Raw genomic sequence first — 15,465 nt, forward strand, 5'->3', positions numbered from 1 at the left:
GAGGACAGCAATTTTAGTGTAACATTTGTTTGTAGTGGGTGGGAGTACCAAACAGCATCACTGTACTTAAATAACACTGACGGACATTTGGAAACTATGTTACATATATGTCTGATTGCATTGCTGTGCTGGATGACTGAGTAATTCTTTGTAAACAAATACATTTCGATGTCAGGGGGCAGTGTATATGTTCGTGTATGGCATAGAAGACTTTAGTTTTAATGGAGTAATGGTTAAGGATGAAAAGGAGTACCACACACACGGATACTCACATACTGTAATTAAGTAAGAGTGACAGACATTTGGAAACTGTGAGACACAATTTCACAAGTAATTGTTTTTTGTATGCTTTGAGTCCTTGACTTATTGCATCCAAAAGCTGTTGATACATCATCTTGTATTGAACATTTGTACATCTTACAATGATTGAGAGACCGGAATCACGAACAGCACATCTCCAACTCAATGCTTCCGCTATATTAGGGTAGAGAGTACCACAGACCACTATGGCTCCACTGCAGCACATACTACTTCCTGCATACACCACGACTCTCTGATGGCTGGCCGCTGCGACCGAGGGGTTCTAGGCTCTTCAATCTAGAACCGCGCTGCTGCTACGGTCGCAGGTTCGAATCCTGCCTCGGGCATTAATGTGAGTGATGTCCTTAGGTTAGTTAGGTTTAAGTAATTGTAAGTCTAGGGGACTGATGACCTCCGCTGTTAAGTCCCATAGTGCTTAGAGGCATTTGAACCACTTGACTCTCTGATGCCTTAGAAACACGTCCTGAGGTAACTCATTAGTTGTTAATTTTAACGTAGCTACACGAAAAACTGTAAGTACTGATTCAGTGACGCTGTTCGTGTTGAAGACACGAATGACAACAGAGAATGTTCTGTACTTTGCTGTTAACTGCCCATTGATATGTATCAGTTAGCTGCCCAGCTTGTCCCACACTAATTGAACGAGCTCCACATTCGTACCTCACTATACATTTTCAATTTCAACTGTAACTTCGAGGCCCTCGTCACCTAATATCCAGACATTAGAGGCATAGACGAACTCGGGGTTAAATGATACGTGCTGGTGAACAGTGACATCAATTCAACAGCACAGTACTACGTAATAGCTGTCTAACAGTCATGTGAGTCCTCATCTTGTCGTGTTAAATGGCTGATCTGTAAGTCAAACGCATCATGTGGATGCTGCAAGGGTCATATATATTGGCATACACCATTCGAATATGTAACAGGAAAAAAATCTCTGGGAAAGACGACGTATTTCCCACACAACATCAAGGTGGATTATTGTAAGTATGAAGGTATACAGACAATCACTTTTCACTCGATCAGTGCGTGAGAGTGGGATGCAAGGGTAATCGATATTAATGGTGTGATATACCTTCCATCATGCACTTTACAGCGGCTTGCAGCATACTTATTTCAGATGTAGGATGTTCGCAGGTGGTGAAGTTGTGTACAAGCAAGCCGGAAGTGCTGTGGTTAGTCTGGTAGTTGCCATGAACTTAAATACATCTATTGCCCACTAATAGGTTTAGATATCCATTACACTGTCTGCAGAAGTATTAATTGCAGTAAAATGTCTAACAGGAAGCATGTATAGCGAGTAGAAGTGTAATACATATGTTGGGCATAGATACATCTGCACGAATCGCAAGGGAAGTGATCCAAATGCTGGGAACTGGCACATCGACTGATGTGTGGCAGGTAAACAGCCGCAAATCCTGTCCACTGTAAAGACAGAGCATGTTTAGTGGTATGATAGGGACCACTGCGCAGAGTACGGGAAGTTATTGTTTTACATGTTTCTAATGGAGCACTGCACGTACGGTATTTGCTTAAACACAGACGTTGTAACAATATGCGTAGTATCGTAGCATTTATCTCCAGGAAATACCAAAATGCGAAGCAGCTGTGACAGTTACAAACTGGAAGTGACGAGAGAAGCAGAAACCTAACGGTCCGCCGATCTAGTTCGGGATTCACGGGTAGAACATTTACTTTTCTCTACGGCATCCTTCCAGCTGCTATTTTTTAGAAGTCCAGTATAATCATATGTAGTAATGTGAATAAAAGAATCTATTTAATAGTCCATAGGGCCTAAATGTAGCGCCGACTACTTGTGAAGTGAATAATTAGAAGGTAAGTGTAGGTACATGTACCCTGCTCAGTCGGAAAATTAAAGTAGATTCTATTTTGCTTGATACAATCCAAGACCAAGAGACATCTTCTTTCTCACTGTGAGTCAGCTTTCACCTCTTGGCGACAAACTGCAGCGATTCTGTGTCTGCCCCCTCCCCCTACCCTCTCTACCCATTGCGCTCATAAAAAACGTTAGTGGCTCGCAAAGCATTGTTACGATCAGGTCGTGCTTGTTTAAGAGCCAATTATCGACATGCCTTTTAGTGAAAATGAAGATACCGAAAAGGCCACAGTTATCAAAGCACTATTCTTCAATTTGGCAACGAAGGTAGGCTGAGAGAAGAATAATGTATGGAATACTAATGCACAGGAATACTTCCACGGAACTGACAAACAAAACATTGCTGCGTAGTTTAATAAGATGCTCACTAACACGAAGAGTTCAAATGGTTCAAATGGCTCTGAGCACTATGGGACTGAACTACTGTGGTCTTCAGTCCCCTAGAACTTAGAACTACTTGAACCTAACTAACCTAAGGACATCACACACATCCATGCCGGAGGCACGATTCGAACCTGCGACCGTGGCGGTCGCGCGGTTCCAGACTGTAGCGCCTAGAACCGCTCGTCCACAATGGCCGGCACGAGGCAGCAGAATGATGTAACTATCAGACACTACCGTCTAGAAGTATACGTATAGAGCACAGCTAAGCAGACGCGAGTGTAGTACCATCAGCTGGTGGGAGTATTTCAAAAGCGAACTTAGAACTACTTAAACCTAACTAACCTAAGGACATCACACACATCCATGCCCGAGGCAGGATTCGAACCTGCGACCGTAGCAGTCGCGCGGTTCCGGACTGCGCGCCTAGAACCGCTAGACCACCGCGGCCGGCAACACGAGGAGTGAAATAGAAAACTGATCTGAAGGCTACAGGAAATAAACAGATTAAAATTAAAGATTGTGAAAAAGATTTACGTGTATTTTTCTCCCAGAAAGGAAATTCTGTTGTCAGATAGATTCCAGGAGCTATTTCGGGTGATGCCAATCACTTATCAAGCGCTACTAAAGACTGTGATAGAGATCAGAGAGAAATATTTTATGCAGATACATACCCAGCTGTTGCTACGGCGGCAAGAAAACCGACAACCTCAACACACATTCGACCTGCACTGGCAACGGTTGTGGCATATGAAACTGAAAGCATAGAGGACCTGTCTTTACCGCAGCTTCAGAGACCTTGTATTGTCAAAACAATTAGAGTTACAGAACCGTCTGCAAGACTACCCTGGTCTTGCGGTTCGATTTGGAACACTACAAGTCAAGCACAAAGACTGTAAGTTCACACCCTGACAGCAATCAATTTAACTTGTAAGCCTCCCACTTGTGTACTTGGGTATGCATCTTCTAAACTGATCCTGCCATCTGACAGTGGTTGCTGTTGCTAGCCTGAAGTGGAGGTTATCACTTTTCCCTGTATCTGATATAATTTAATGAAATGGTAGCCATGTCATTACTGCAGTCAATTGATATTGTTAATAAATATAATATAATGTAATGTAATAATAATATAATATAATAATAATAATTAATTAATATATCAGCACAGCATTAATCCTTTATAAATTAATAGCAAGAGTTTATTGATCACAAGTTAAGCGAGATGACAAATGAATCATGTGGTCAACACAAATAGAAACAACAACTGATTGGCACTCCACAGGGTGGCGTTTGGTTGGCAAAGACTAAGGTGTAATTGAAACTTCCTGGCAGATTAAAACTGTGTGCCGGACCGAGACTCGAACTCGGGACCTTTGCCTTTACCCAAGCTGCTTGGGTAGCTCAGTTGGTAAAGCACTTGCTCGCGAAAGGCTAAGGTCCCGAGTTCGAGTGTCCGTCCGGCACACAGTTTTAATCCGCCAGGAAGTTTCATATCAGCGCACACTCCGCTGCAGAGTGAAAATCTCGTTATGTTAAGGTATATCTGTTTAATCTATTTACGATGGCTCGAGATATGGATAACACAATCTGTAATTATCTAATGCCGAATAGACTTTGATGGATTTATTTCTACACAGAAGTTATACTGAGAACAAGTGGTGAGACCGTGACCGGGTTTGCTATAACAAGCCGAAGCAGCAATACGATGCGTAGCGCTGTACCAGATGACGGTCGTGGTGCAACCATCTGTAGAGTAGCAATGTGCGTCGCCTGTAATTCAGTACCGTGGGCACGAAGTATGCAAATTCGCGCGCAGGCGATCTGTTAGAAGGATCGTAATTACCCTCTGATGGAACCCTGAAATCTCGGCAGATTCCAGCGTGTGACACTACTGTTCACCATTCACACCGTGGACCAATTTCAAATGGCTCTGAGCACTATGAGACTTAACATCTGCGGTCATCAGTCCCCTAGAACTTAGAACTACTTAAACCTAACTAACCTAAGGACATCACACACATCCATGCCCGAGGCAGGATTTGACCCTGCGAGCGTAGCTGGAGAGCCGAGAACCGCTCTGCCACGGACCAATTTCACTCACTTATACAGCAGTGCGCGCAGGGAGATCAAACATCAAGACGGCAGACCGGAAACGGATGTCCCTGCCGCAGCGAGTTGTCTCAGATACCTGAGGTCTGAACTGTCGGTCATTTTAGGCAGCGTGTCTTGAGTTTTCATTGAGCCCTAAAGTGGACAACATGTTTATCACAGAGATCATTATCTTGACGGCCAAATATTACAGCATGTTAGACCAGAGAGCTTGGCTAATCTAAGACAAGTGCTTTTGTGTCCCAACATGGACCATTTCAGAGCCACCATAAATGTTACATTCGGTCCTAAAATTCTTCCGAATACTTTAGGTTTCCCAAAAAGTTGGCAGACAGAGGGACAACACCACCTGACAGCCCCATCGATAGCGTCCCGTTCAAGGGAAACATGGAAACTCACGGATTTTTATGGACTCTAGCTTTTTACAAAGTAGGCATTTGCAAATTTGTCAGAACGCCCTGGCTGGTTGGATCACGACTCTTTTGTGAACTTGTCCCAGCCATGACCAGAAACGCCTAACACCTACATCAAGGTAAGCAGTTTTTTGCCTGTTTGGCTGAAAGCATTGTCTGCACACTGGTGTGAGAAATTCGTGGGACCAACATTCTATCCCTGGTAAGTGCTTTGAGATGTTCCTCTCCATAATTGCTCCAAATGTGCACTGCTAGATCTACTGTTAAATAAGCAACCGGTCGGCTCGTTCTCAACTCCAGAAAGTACCATTTGAAGGAGAGCTGCACTAAAGATCCCTCATGCATTAACAATGTACATATTCCTATCCGTGCCTGTTCATGTTGATAGCTTCCTGTCTTCTCACAAAAATAACGTCTAGGGCGTACTACAAGGGTGAGTCAAATGAAAACCTTAAATATTTTGTAAAATATTATATATTGTGCAGAAGTAGTACAAAGCTGTATCACGTTTCAACATAATCACCCCCATTGTCAATGCAAGTCCTCCAGCGCTTACAAAGTGCATACATTCCCTTAGAAATAAATTCTTTTTATAGTCCGCGCAACCACTCATGCACCGCGTAGTGTACCTCTTCATCAGAACGGAACTTCTTTCCTCCCATTGCTTCTTTGAGTGGTCGAAACATATGGAAATCACTTGGGACAAGATCTGGTGAGTATGGTGGATGAGGAAGACACTCAAAATGCAGGTCTGTGATTGTTGCAACTGTTGTACGCGCAGTGTGGGGCCTTACATTGCCACCTGCTGACAGCAATCCACATCGCTTTCATATGATTGCAGGCCGCAGATGAATTTTTAGGAAATCTGTGTATGATGCACTCGTGACAGTGGTCCCTGTAGGCATGTAATGCTCCAAAATGACGCCTTTTTGTCCCAAAAGAGAGTCAGCATAACCTTCCCTGCTGATGGCTCTGTGCGAAACTACTTTGATTTTGGTGATGAGGAATGGCGCCATTTCTTGCTCGCTCCCTTCGTTTCCGGTTGGTGGAAGTGAACCCAGGTTTCGTCCCCAGTAACGATTCGTGCAAGGAAGCCATCACCTTGTCGTTCAAAGAGCCGAAGTTCTTCACAAGCATCAACACGTCATTCTCTCATTTCAGGAGTCAGCTCCCGTGGCATCCATCTTGCAGACACTTTGTGAAAGTGGAGCACATCATGCACAATGTGGTGTGCTGACCCGTGACTAATCTGCAAGCATGCTGCAATGTTATTCAGTGTCACTCGGTGGTTTTCCTCCACTATGCCTTCAACTGCTGCAATGTTCTGTGGAGTCATAACTCGTTGTGCCTGATCTTCCACTGAAGTTACACCATTTGTGAACTTCCTTCTCCATTCGTAGACTTGCTGCTGTGACAAACATGCATCACCGTATCCGTCGATGAATTTCAAAAGGTTTCACACCTACACTACGCAAAAACCGAGTAACAGAACGCTGTTCATCCCTGGTGCAAGTCGCAAGTGGGGCGGCCTCCTTTATACTGATACTGCGACGGTATGTGTGCATCTGCACTATGCTGCCACGTACAGGCCATTCTGCACAATGTTTGTAGCACGCTTACCAACTTACAGGACAACGGTGCGAAATTTCGATTTGTTATTACAAATGTAAGGTTTTCATTTGACTCACCCTCGTAAGAACATCAAAGAATAGTCTCGAGTATAAAATAAGTGAGCGATTTGTCCTCTCTCACTTCAAATAGAAGAGTAAAAGAGAAAGCTAGAAGAAATTGTAGTAGACATTTCTACTCAAATGGATTACTAGTGTGGAACATATATATCGTATTGGTAAATTTTTCGTATTACCATACCCATTCCTTTCTATTCTTTATTGTCTAAAGCAAATCATGAAAATACAATTTGTATATTTTTCCTGCTCTCTTGTAACTTTCAGTTACGGTTATACTGATTATGTGCAGCGCACTACATTTGAATACTATGCAATTAAACAAAAAAAAACCTAAATACAGGGCTATTACAAATGATTGAAGCGATTTCATAAATTCACTGTAGCTCCATTCATTGACATATGGTCACGACACACTACAGATACGTAGAGAAACTCATAAAGTTTTGTTCGGCTGAAGCCGCACTTCAGGTTTCTGCCGTCAGAGCGCTCGAGAGCGCAGTGAGACAAAATGGCGACAGGAGCCGAGAAAGCGTATGTCGTGCTTGAAATGCACTCACATCAGTCAGTCATAACAGTGCAACAGTTCAACAAAGATCCACCAACTACTAACTCCATTCGGCGATGGTATGCGCAGTTTAAAGCTTCTGGATGCCTCTGTAAGGGGAAATCAACGGGTCGGCCTGCAGTGAGCGAAGAAACGGTTGAACGCGTGTGGACAAGTTTCACGCGTAGCCCGCGGAAGTCGACGAATAAAGCAATTAGGGGGCTAAACGTACCACAGCCGACGGTTTGGAAAATCTTACGGAAAAGGCTAAAGCAGAAGCCCTACCGTTTACAATTGCTTCAATCCCTGACACCCCATGACAAAGTCAAACACTTTGAATTTTCGGCGCGGTTGTAACAGCTCATGGAAGAGGATGCGTTCAGTGCGAAACTTGTTTTCAGTGATGAAGCAAAATTTTTTCTTAATGGTGAAGTGAACAGACACAATGTGCGAATCTGGGCGGTAGAGAATCCTCACGCACTCGTGCAGCAAATTCGCCATTCACCAAAAGTTAATGTGTTTCGTGCAATCTCACGGTTTAAAGTATACGGCCCCTTTTTCTTATGCGAAAAAAACGTTACAGGACACGTGTATCTGGACATCCTCGAAAATTGGCTCATGCCACAACTGGAGACCGACAGCACCGACTTCATCTTTCAACAGGATGGTGCTCCACCGCACTTCCATCATGATGTTCGGCATTTCTTAAACAGGAGATTGGAAAACCGATGGATTGGTTGTGGTGGAGATCATGATCAGCAATTCATGTCATGGCCTCCACGCTCTCCCGATTTAACCCCATGCGAATTCTTTCTGTGGGGTTATGTGAAAGATTCAGTGTTTAAACCTCCTCTACCAAGAAACGTGCCAGAACTGCGAGCTCGCATCAACGATGCTTTCGAACTCATTGATGGGGACACGCTGCGCCGAGTGTTGGAGGAACTTGATTATCGGCTTAATGTCTGCCAAATCACTAAAGGGGCACATATCGGACATTTGTGAATGCCTAAAAAAATATTTGAGTGTTTGTATGTGTGTGCAAAGCATTGTGAAAATATCTCAAGTAATAAAGTTATTGTAGAGCTGTGAAATCGCTTCAATCATTTGTAATAACCCTGTACATCCGAGCATTTACTGCCGTACCTAATTACCAGGAGTCTCGCTCCCACTGCTTCCCAGCTGTCTGTCGGCAGATTCTTCGTCATCAGGACTCCCACTTTCATCGTCGTCTTCTCCTTCTGTATTTTCCTGTTCTCCAAATGGTATTGAAAGTGATCTTTCATGTGCTTAGAGATGTTATGTTGATGTTTTGTAGTACCGCACATGTTATATTTATCTGGGTACTCTCTCTAAAGAAAGTCTTACGCAGTTACCAATGATCTTAACAGTTGCATCAATTGGCCAAAGGCTCTCTCCACGATCCATCATTCTCTGACATGTACCAAACTGATTCGTCTCTCACAATCATTTCTTCCTGGCTGGAATGGATGACTAACCATGGCGATATTCCATAACCTGAATCACCAAGCAACCAAGCATTATTGTAGCACCATGGATGCTACCAGTCCATTTTACAATTTTGCTAGTAAATATTTTTACCAGCACCTGCGGTGGCCTGCGCGTTAATAGAGCGCAGCCTTTGAGAATGCAGTATTCAGCACTATATAATTCTCGTTTTCTAATTTTTATTTGGATGCAATCGAAAGCAATGACAGTGTAAATATTTTTTTTTGCCATTCTGGATTAACCGTTCAATTTTCTGCATTTTGGACGACAATCTAATCCAGTCGTCAAATGTTAAAACTATATGATCCATAAGATCGTTCACTTTTCTACTTATTGTTATCCGATTAACTCGAAAGTCTTCGGCCACACCAGTCTTGAACCCAGGATCGCCCACACGGCGAAGTACCTCCATCCGTTTTCGGACAGTCAAAGCTCCTGTACGTTTTTTATCACGTAGTGGCATATATTCAGCAGTTAAAAAGTCCCTCCGCGTCTGATAACGTTTCTCATGTCCGATTTGTAGGAACGTCACCTTGGCACAGACCCACGGACATTGCTTTAGAGCTAGCATTCCCCACCACCTTCTTACGAATAACCTAGATGTATCTCAACTTAGAAACTAGATTCTACTCTTTATTCAAAGCTTAAATCTAGCCTGTCCAGAAAAGCCAAGATCCAAGATAGACCTTGGCGTATTAGAGTCTAGAACGTTTACTCATATACAACTTAAATAAACCTTAAAGTCGATTTAACTACATATCGTTTCTATTCATATCATCGATGGTGTTACCAGAGCTGACAGTTACGTCAGTGCAGGGGGATGAGTTCGTTTGAAGCGAAACTTAGGCCTGCGGCGAAGTTCTTGTTATCGGGTCTTCCCAGGGGGAAAGAAAACTGTCCATTGGCGGAGAAAATTGACAGCATTTTAACCAGTTTACTAAAAACTGTGAACAGTCATACGCTGTGGTGATACGTATTAAACATCTGAAGCCACGTATTTTACTTGTGGTTCATGAAAATCAGTAAAATAGTGGTGAAAACATGTTTATATACCTCGTCTTAAAAAATCACGGGAATTAATTACGAAACTTGTACCTACACGTAACATCTTAAGAAGAAGGGAAATCGGTAAAATAGCAATGAAATGCCGATCTTCTTAAAAAAATTGGCAAAAATTAGCCACTAAGCCGTAAATAGCCTCATATGTTTCAGAAACGGGTGCCGAAAATTCGCTAAAACTGGACGCATACCAATGGGTGCTATACTACGATGGAAATTTTCAGTATCACGTTAAGAGACTGATGACGCCGTTGCTACAGTGAGATCCAGAATAAAAATGTCAGTCCAAGGATGCTGCGAGGAAAATAAGAAACGGTGTGGCAATGGTAGTGGCGGAAAGGTCAATAGCAGCACAGGTCTAGTGGGGCATGGAGACTCCACTTTTTGGGTCATAAAGAACCAGCATCAAAATGGCAGTTACCACTTGACGCTAAAAGTATTGAATACCTGGGTAAACAAATACCCAAGAGCCTCATTAAGCCGACTTCTCGACTGTAAAGTACGTTTCTTTTATAATGACAGTTATTGTCCATTAATTACATGATAAATGAACAAAAGATATACCCACGTGGTCAGTTTGTTTACATAAGGAGAGCTAAAGTAACTGGCAGGTTTGCTTACTGAAGGAAACAATGGGATCAGTGTAGCGAAACCCTCATACATCCACTACCGTATCGGTTTTGTGTGGTGTCTGCCGGCCAGATTAAAGAAAAACGTCGAAACAATTGATAGTGCAGCTACATTTGTTACCAGTAGGTTCCATCAGCACGCTGTTGCCGGCCGCTGTGGCCGAGCGGTTCTAGGCGCTTCAGTCCAGAACCGCGCTGCTGCTGCGGTCGCAGGTTCGAATCCTGCCTCGTGCTGGATGTGTATGATGTCCTCAGGTTACTTAGGTTCAATTAGTTCTATGTCTAGAGGACTGATGACCTCAGATGTTAAGTCTCATAGTGCTTAGAGCTTTTTTTTTTTTTTTTTTGAGCACGCTGTTACAGAACTGCTTCGCGAATACAAATGGGAATCGCTGAAGGGTAAAAGACGTTCTTTTCGTGAAGGGTAAAAGACGTTCTCTTCGTGAAACAATGTTGAGAAAGTTTAATGAACCAGCACTGGCGACAGACTTCAGAACGATCCTACTGCCAGTAAGACACAGTTCGCGTAAGGACCTCAAACAGTAGATAAGAGAGATCAGTATTCCTACAAAAGGATGTAAACTGTCGCTATGATCTCGCTCTGTTTGCGAAAGGACATGTAGATGGAATGACTAGCATTGGTACAAAGTAACCGTATTATTCTCTATTTGAAATTAAAATTCATTACTTTTGACCACATTTCGTCTTGAAAATATAACTGATTTCATAATCGTCTTTGAAGATTAATGGAAGAAATGTTAACTAAACTCCTCCCGAACAGGCCATGAAAGCCCAACGGTACCGACCGTCCGCCGTATCATCCTCAGTCCACAGGCATCACTGGATGCGGATATGGAGGGGCATGTGGTCAGCACACCGTTCTCCCGGCTATATCTCAGTTTCTTAGACCGGAGCCGCTACTTCTCAATCAAGTAGCTCCTCAGTTTGCCGCTGGCCAACAGCGCTCGGCGGACCGGATGGTCACCCATCCAAGTGCTACCTCTGTCCGACAGCGCTTAACCCAACTGATCGGACGGGAAGCGGAGTTACCACTGCGGCAAGACCGTTGGCTGGAAGAATTGTTAGCGAAGTCCATTTCATAGTCCAATGTATTTGAAAACATCTTTCGTTTCAATGTTTTCTTCTAAAATAAGTGTTCGTAAGAATTACTTTCCTCACCACATAATGAAATATGTAAATAACTAATAATTGAAGAAATGTGAACCTTTTACCGAATCCCGTGCCAAGAGAAAGCAGTAACCTCTGGCGTGCCACAGGGGAGTGTTATGGGACCATTGATTTTCACAATATATATAAATAACCTAGTAGATAGTGTCGGAAGTCCCATGCGGCTTTTCGCGGATGATGCTGTAGTATACAGAGAAGTTGCAGCATTAGAAAATTGTAGCGAAATGCAGGAAGATCTGCAGCGGATAGGCACTTGGTGCAGGGAGTGGCAACTTACCCTTAACATAGACAAATGTAATGTATTGCGAATACATAGAAAGAAGGATCATTTATTGTAGGATTATATGATAGCGGAACAAACACTGGTAGCAGTTACTTCTGTAAAATATCTGGGAGTATGCGTGCGGAACTATTTGAAGTGGAACGATCATATAAAATTGATTGTTGGTAAGGCGGGTACCAGGTTGAGATTCATTGGGAGAGTCCTTAGAAAATGTAGTCCATCAACAAAGGAGGTGGCTTACAAAATACTCGTTCGACCTATACTTGAGTATTGCTCATCAGTGTGGGATCCGTACCAGTTCGGGTTGACGGAGGAGATAGAGAAGATCCAAAGAACAGCGGCGCGTTTCGTCACAGGGTTATTTGGTAATCGTGATAGCGTTACGGAGATGTTTAACAAACTCAAGTGGCAGACTCTGCAAGAGAGGCGCTCTGCATCGCGGTGTAGCTTGCTCGCCAGGTTTCGAGAGGGTGCGTTTCTGGATGAGGTATCGAATATATTGCTTCCCCCTACTTATACCTCCGAGGAGATGACTAATGTTTAATTAGAGCGCACACGGAGGCTTTCAAACAGTCGTTCTTCCCGCGAACCATACGCGACTGCAACAGGAAAGAGAGGTAATGACAGTGGCACGTAAAGTGGCCTCCGAAACACACCGTTGGGTGGCTTGCGGAGTATAAATGTAGATGTAGATGTAGAAACAAACTTAAATGGACAAACATGTCGGAGTCAAGTACTTTTATGGGAACGATCTACAGATGGTCTTGTTCTGGTCTGCTATGGGACAGAACAGTTCCTGTCCTCAGATAAGGCACTCGAATACTCGAAGTCACTTCTCTAAAACACGAAAGAAAGAGTTGTAATCGAGAACGTCCAGCTGATTGCTTGACAACAGTCTACAGCACAATGCCATCTCGCTTGGGTAAGTACTGCGTAATAAGTATGAAGTACGCAGAAACTGTAATATATTGGCGGAACGATAGAGGTAATAGAGATTAATTTCTGAATCCATGCTTAAAGAACTATGAGACGTCAGCCATGAAGAATCTTAAGTGCCTGTGAGCCACCGAAACGTGCTTTCCGACGACTCAGAGTTATGAAAAATGGAATGTACAGCACTGCACTGGCTTACTTACTCCTCTGAATGGGTAATTGGAGCCCCAGTTGGGGTAGTCGCCAATAGTGGGCGCTCCGTTGTCTGAGGAGAAGACGATGACGGAGTTCTCCAGCATGCCACGCCGCTCCAGCGCGGTCACCACTCGCCCCACGGACTCGTCCAGCTTGGCCATCGCCCCTGCCGACAGAAGCAGAGATCAGAGGCGGAAGGTCATCCACGTTCAGGAAGTGGTCCACCTCTCACATTGTAGTATCCAACAGTCGGCTTACCCACTCTTGACCTTGAAAAGACTGAGCTTTCTTATTACATGACGATAAAATTATTTTCTATGTGTGAACGCACTTCCTTATTTTTTGGATGTTGTTGCAGGGAAACTTCATCGGCGTTGTCACTCGTGGTTTTTGGTTACCGTTTTATATGCTTGGTGAAGACAAATTCACGCACTCTGAAGCCACAGCGGGATTATTTGCATAATAACATAATGAAAATCGTCGTCAAAGAAAGGCAATTTGCTGACATTGTTATCGCATGTGTTGTTTGATAATTATCTTCATTCACTAAAGCTCAGCCGTGCTGCTCTAGTTGAGCAATGAAAAACAAATCCTAATTTAGATCTGCCCAATAAAACTGTAGTATACCTTTGTCTCAAAGGCTACATGTCCTCTAAATACAGTATTTTGAACACTGAATATAATAATTTATTTATCATACATGAACAGTAACAATCAGTAAATACTAATTGCCTGTCATCTGTCAGAAAGCACTGCAAAACTTGTCAGTGTGGAGACTGAGAAACTGGGTCACATGTAGTTGATAGCGTGAAACAGTGTACGTAAACTAAGTGATCTGCGTAGCTGCAGGGGAACTAACGAGGATAAAAAATGTAAAGATAAAAAAGGAGAGGCCTGTAGTCAGTATTTATTAGTGCTTTGCGGACTAGGTACAGCAGAACGGTAACAGTCTTCATATTGCACGTGAAAGCATGAACATGTGCAGTGCATGGAGGACAATTTATTAAACATTTAAGGAAAAATACTCCGTTAAGAGTGGAATAAAAGTAAAGAATTGTACTTTTGTCTGCGTTAGTATTAATCATAGTGAACGAGTTATTTGTAAGACGTGCGGTTAACGTCGTAAAACGAATAGGCACGTATCATACGGACTAGAAAATTAATAACAGCATAGAGTTCTTCTCGGAATCACAACGACGAACTCGACCAATCCGACGTAGAAATCCAGCCGATGAAGAAGTCGGCTCTATCAAGCAATCTAGAAAATAAAGAAAAAAAATATATGCCTGCACACGGAATCGAAATGTCGAACTCGAGAATTCTGACGCAGAAATCGATGATATAATGCAATATAAAAATGTGGAATTACGAACACCTTCATTTGGAATATAGCTCGACCGTTCACCCGCGAGAAATTTACTCCATACTCCAATCGCTATTGTAATGTAGTCTAGAAACTAAATAAAAAGTTTTGCTTGTACCTGGAATTGAATTCTCGAACTCGAGCATAACGATCGAGAAATCTACCGCACGTAGTAATATTCATACTATGCACTAAGGAACTTTATGAAAAGTATGCACCTACACCCGCAAAAGAAACCTCCAACTCGGCGAATTCAGACGCATAAATCTACCCCTCACTCTAAATACCCATATGATAAAGCTTAGAAAATAAAGAAAACAGTACACTTACAACAAGAATCGAAATTCCGAACTTGAATAATCTGACACAAATCGCACATAGATATCCGACACACTAATCGGCCGTATTATATCATCTAGAAGGAAGGGAAAACTACAGCTGCACGCAGAATCGAATTCTCGAAATTCAACGTTCTGATGCAGTAAGTTACCCTACGGCATGCACGAACAGGCCATATCATGCAGTAAAGGACATTACGAAAAACATACACCTATACCCACAAAAGAAACGTCGAACTCGACAATTCAAAAGCGAAGATCTACCCATCGAGCATCTCACGCAGCTTAGAAAATAAAGAAAATGAAGAAAATATTCACCCGGACACGAATCTCTATATAGAGTAATCAGAAACAGAAATGTACCCCATGCAATAACCGCAGTCAAGAATATCAGTAAAAAATAAAATCTACAACCGGAATCGAAATCTCAAACTCGTGCATTTGGACGCACAAATCCACGTCATCCACTCATCGGCTATATCACGCAGTTCAGAATACTAAGTACGGAATACAGCTCTTCATGGAATCGGAATCTTAAACTAGAGTATTCATACGGGTCAGTTGACTCCATGCATTAATTGCCCATATTGTGGAACCTATAAACTAAAAGGCCTA

The 15,465-nt window shown here is 42.9% G+C and overlaps 1 protein-coding gene across 1 annotated transcript in view; it reads right to left on the bottom strand.

Moving 5' to 3' along the window:
* The window catches only part of LOC124788390 (arylsulfatase B-like), a 214,404-nt gene that overhangs the window by 47,865 nt on the left and 151,074 nt on the right, over nucleotides 1–15,465 (bottom strand). Inside the window, exon 6 of the mRNA XM_047255655.1 lies at nucleotides 13,158–13,315. Coding sequence (XP_047111611.1) covers nucleotides 13,158–13,315 — 158 coding nt within the window. The remainder of the gene's footprint in view (nucleotides 1–13,157; nucleotides 13,316–15,465) is intronic.

The sequence above is a fragment of the Schistocerca piceifrons genome, chromosome 3, assembly GCF_021461385.2.
Source record: "Schistocerca piceifrons isolate TAMUIC-IGC-003096 chromosome 3, iqSchPice1.1, whole genome shotgun sequence".
In the NCBI taxonomy this organism is placed as follows: Eukaryota; Metazoa; Arthropoda; class Insecta; order Orthoptera; family Acrididae; genus Schistocerca; species Schistocerca piceifrons.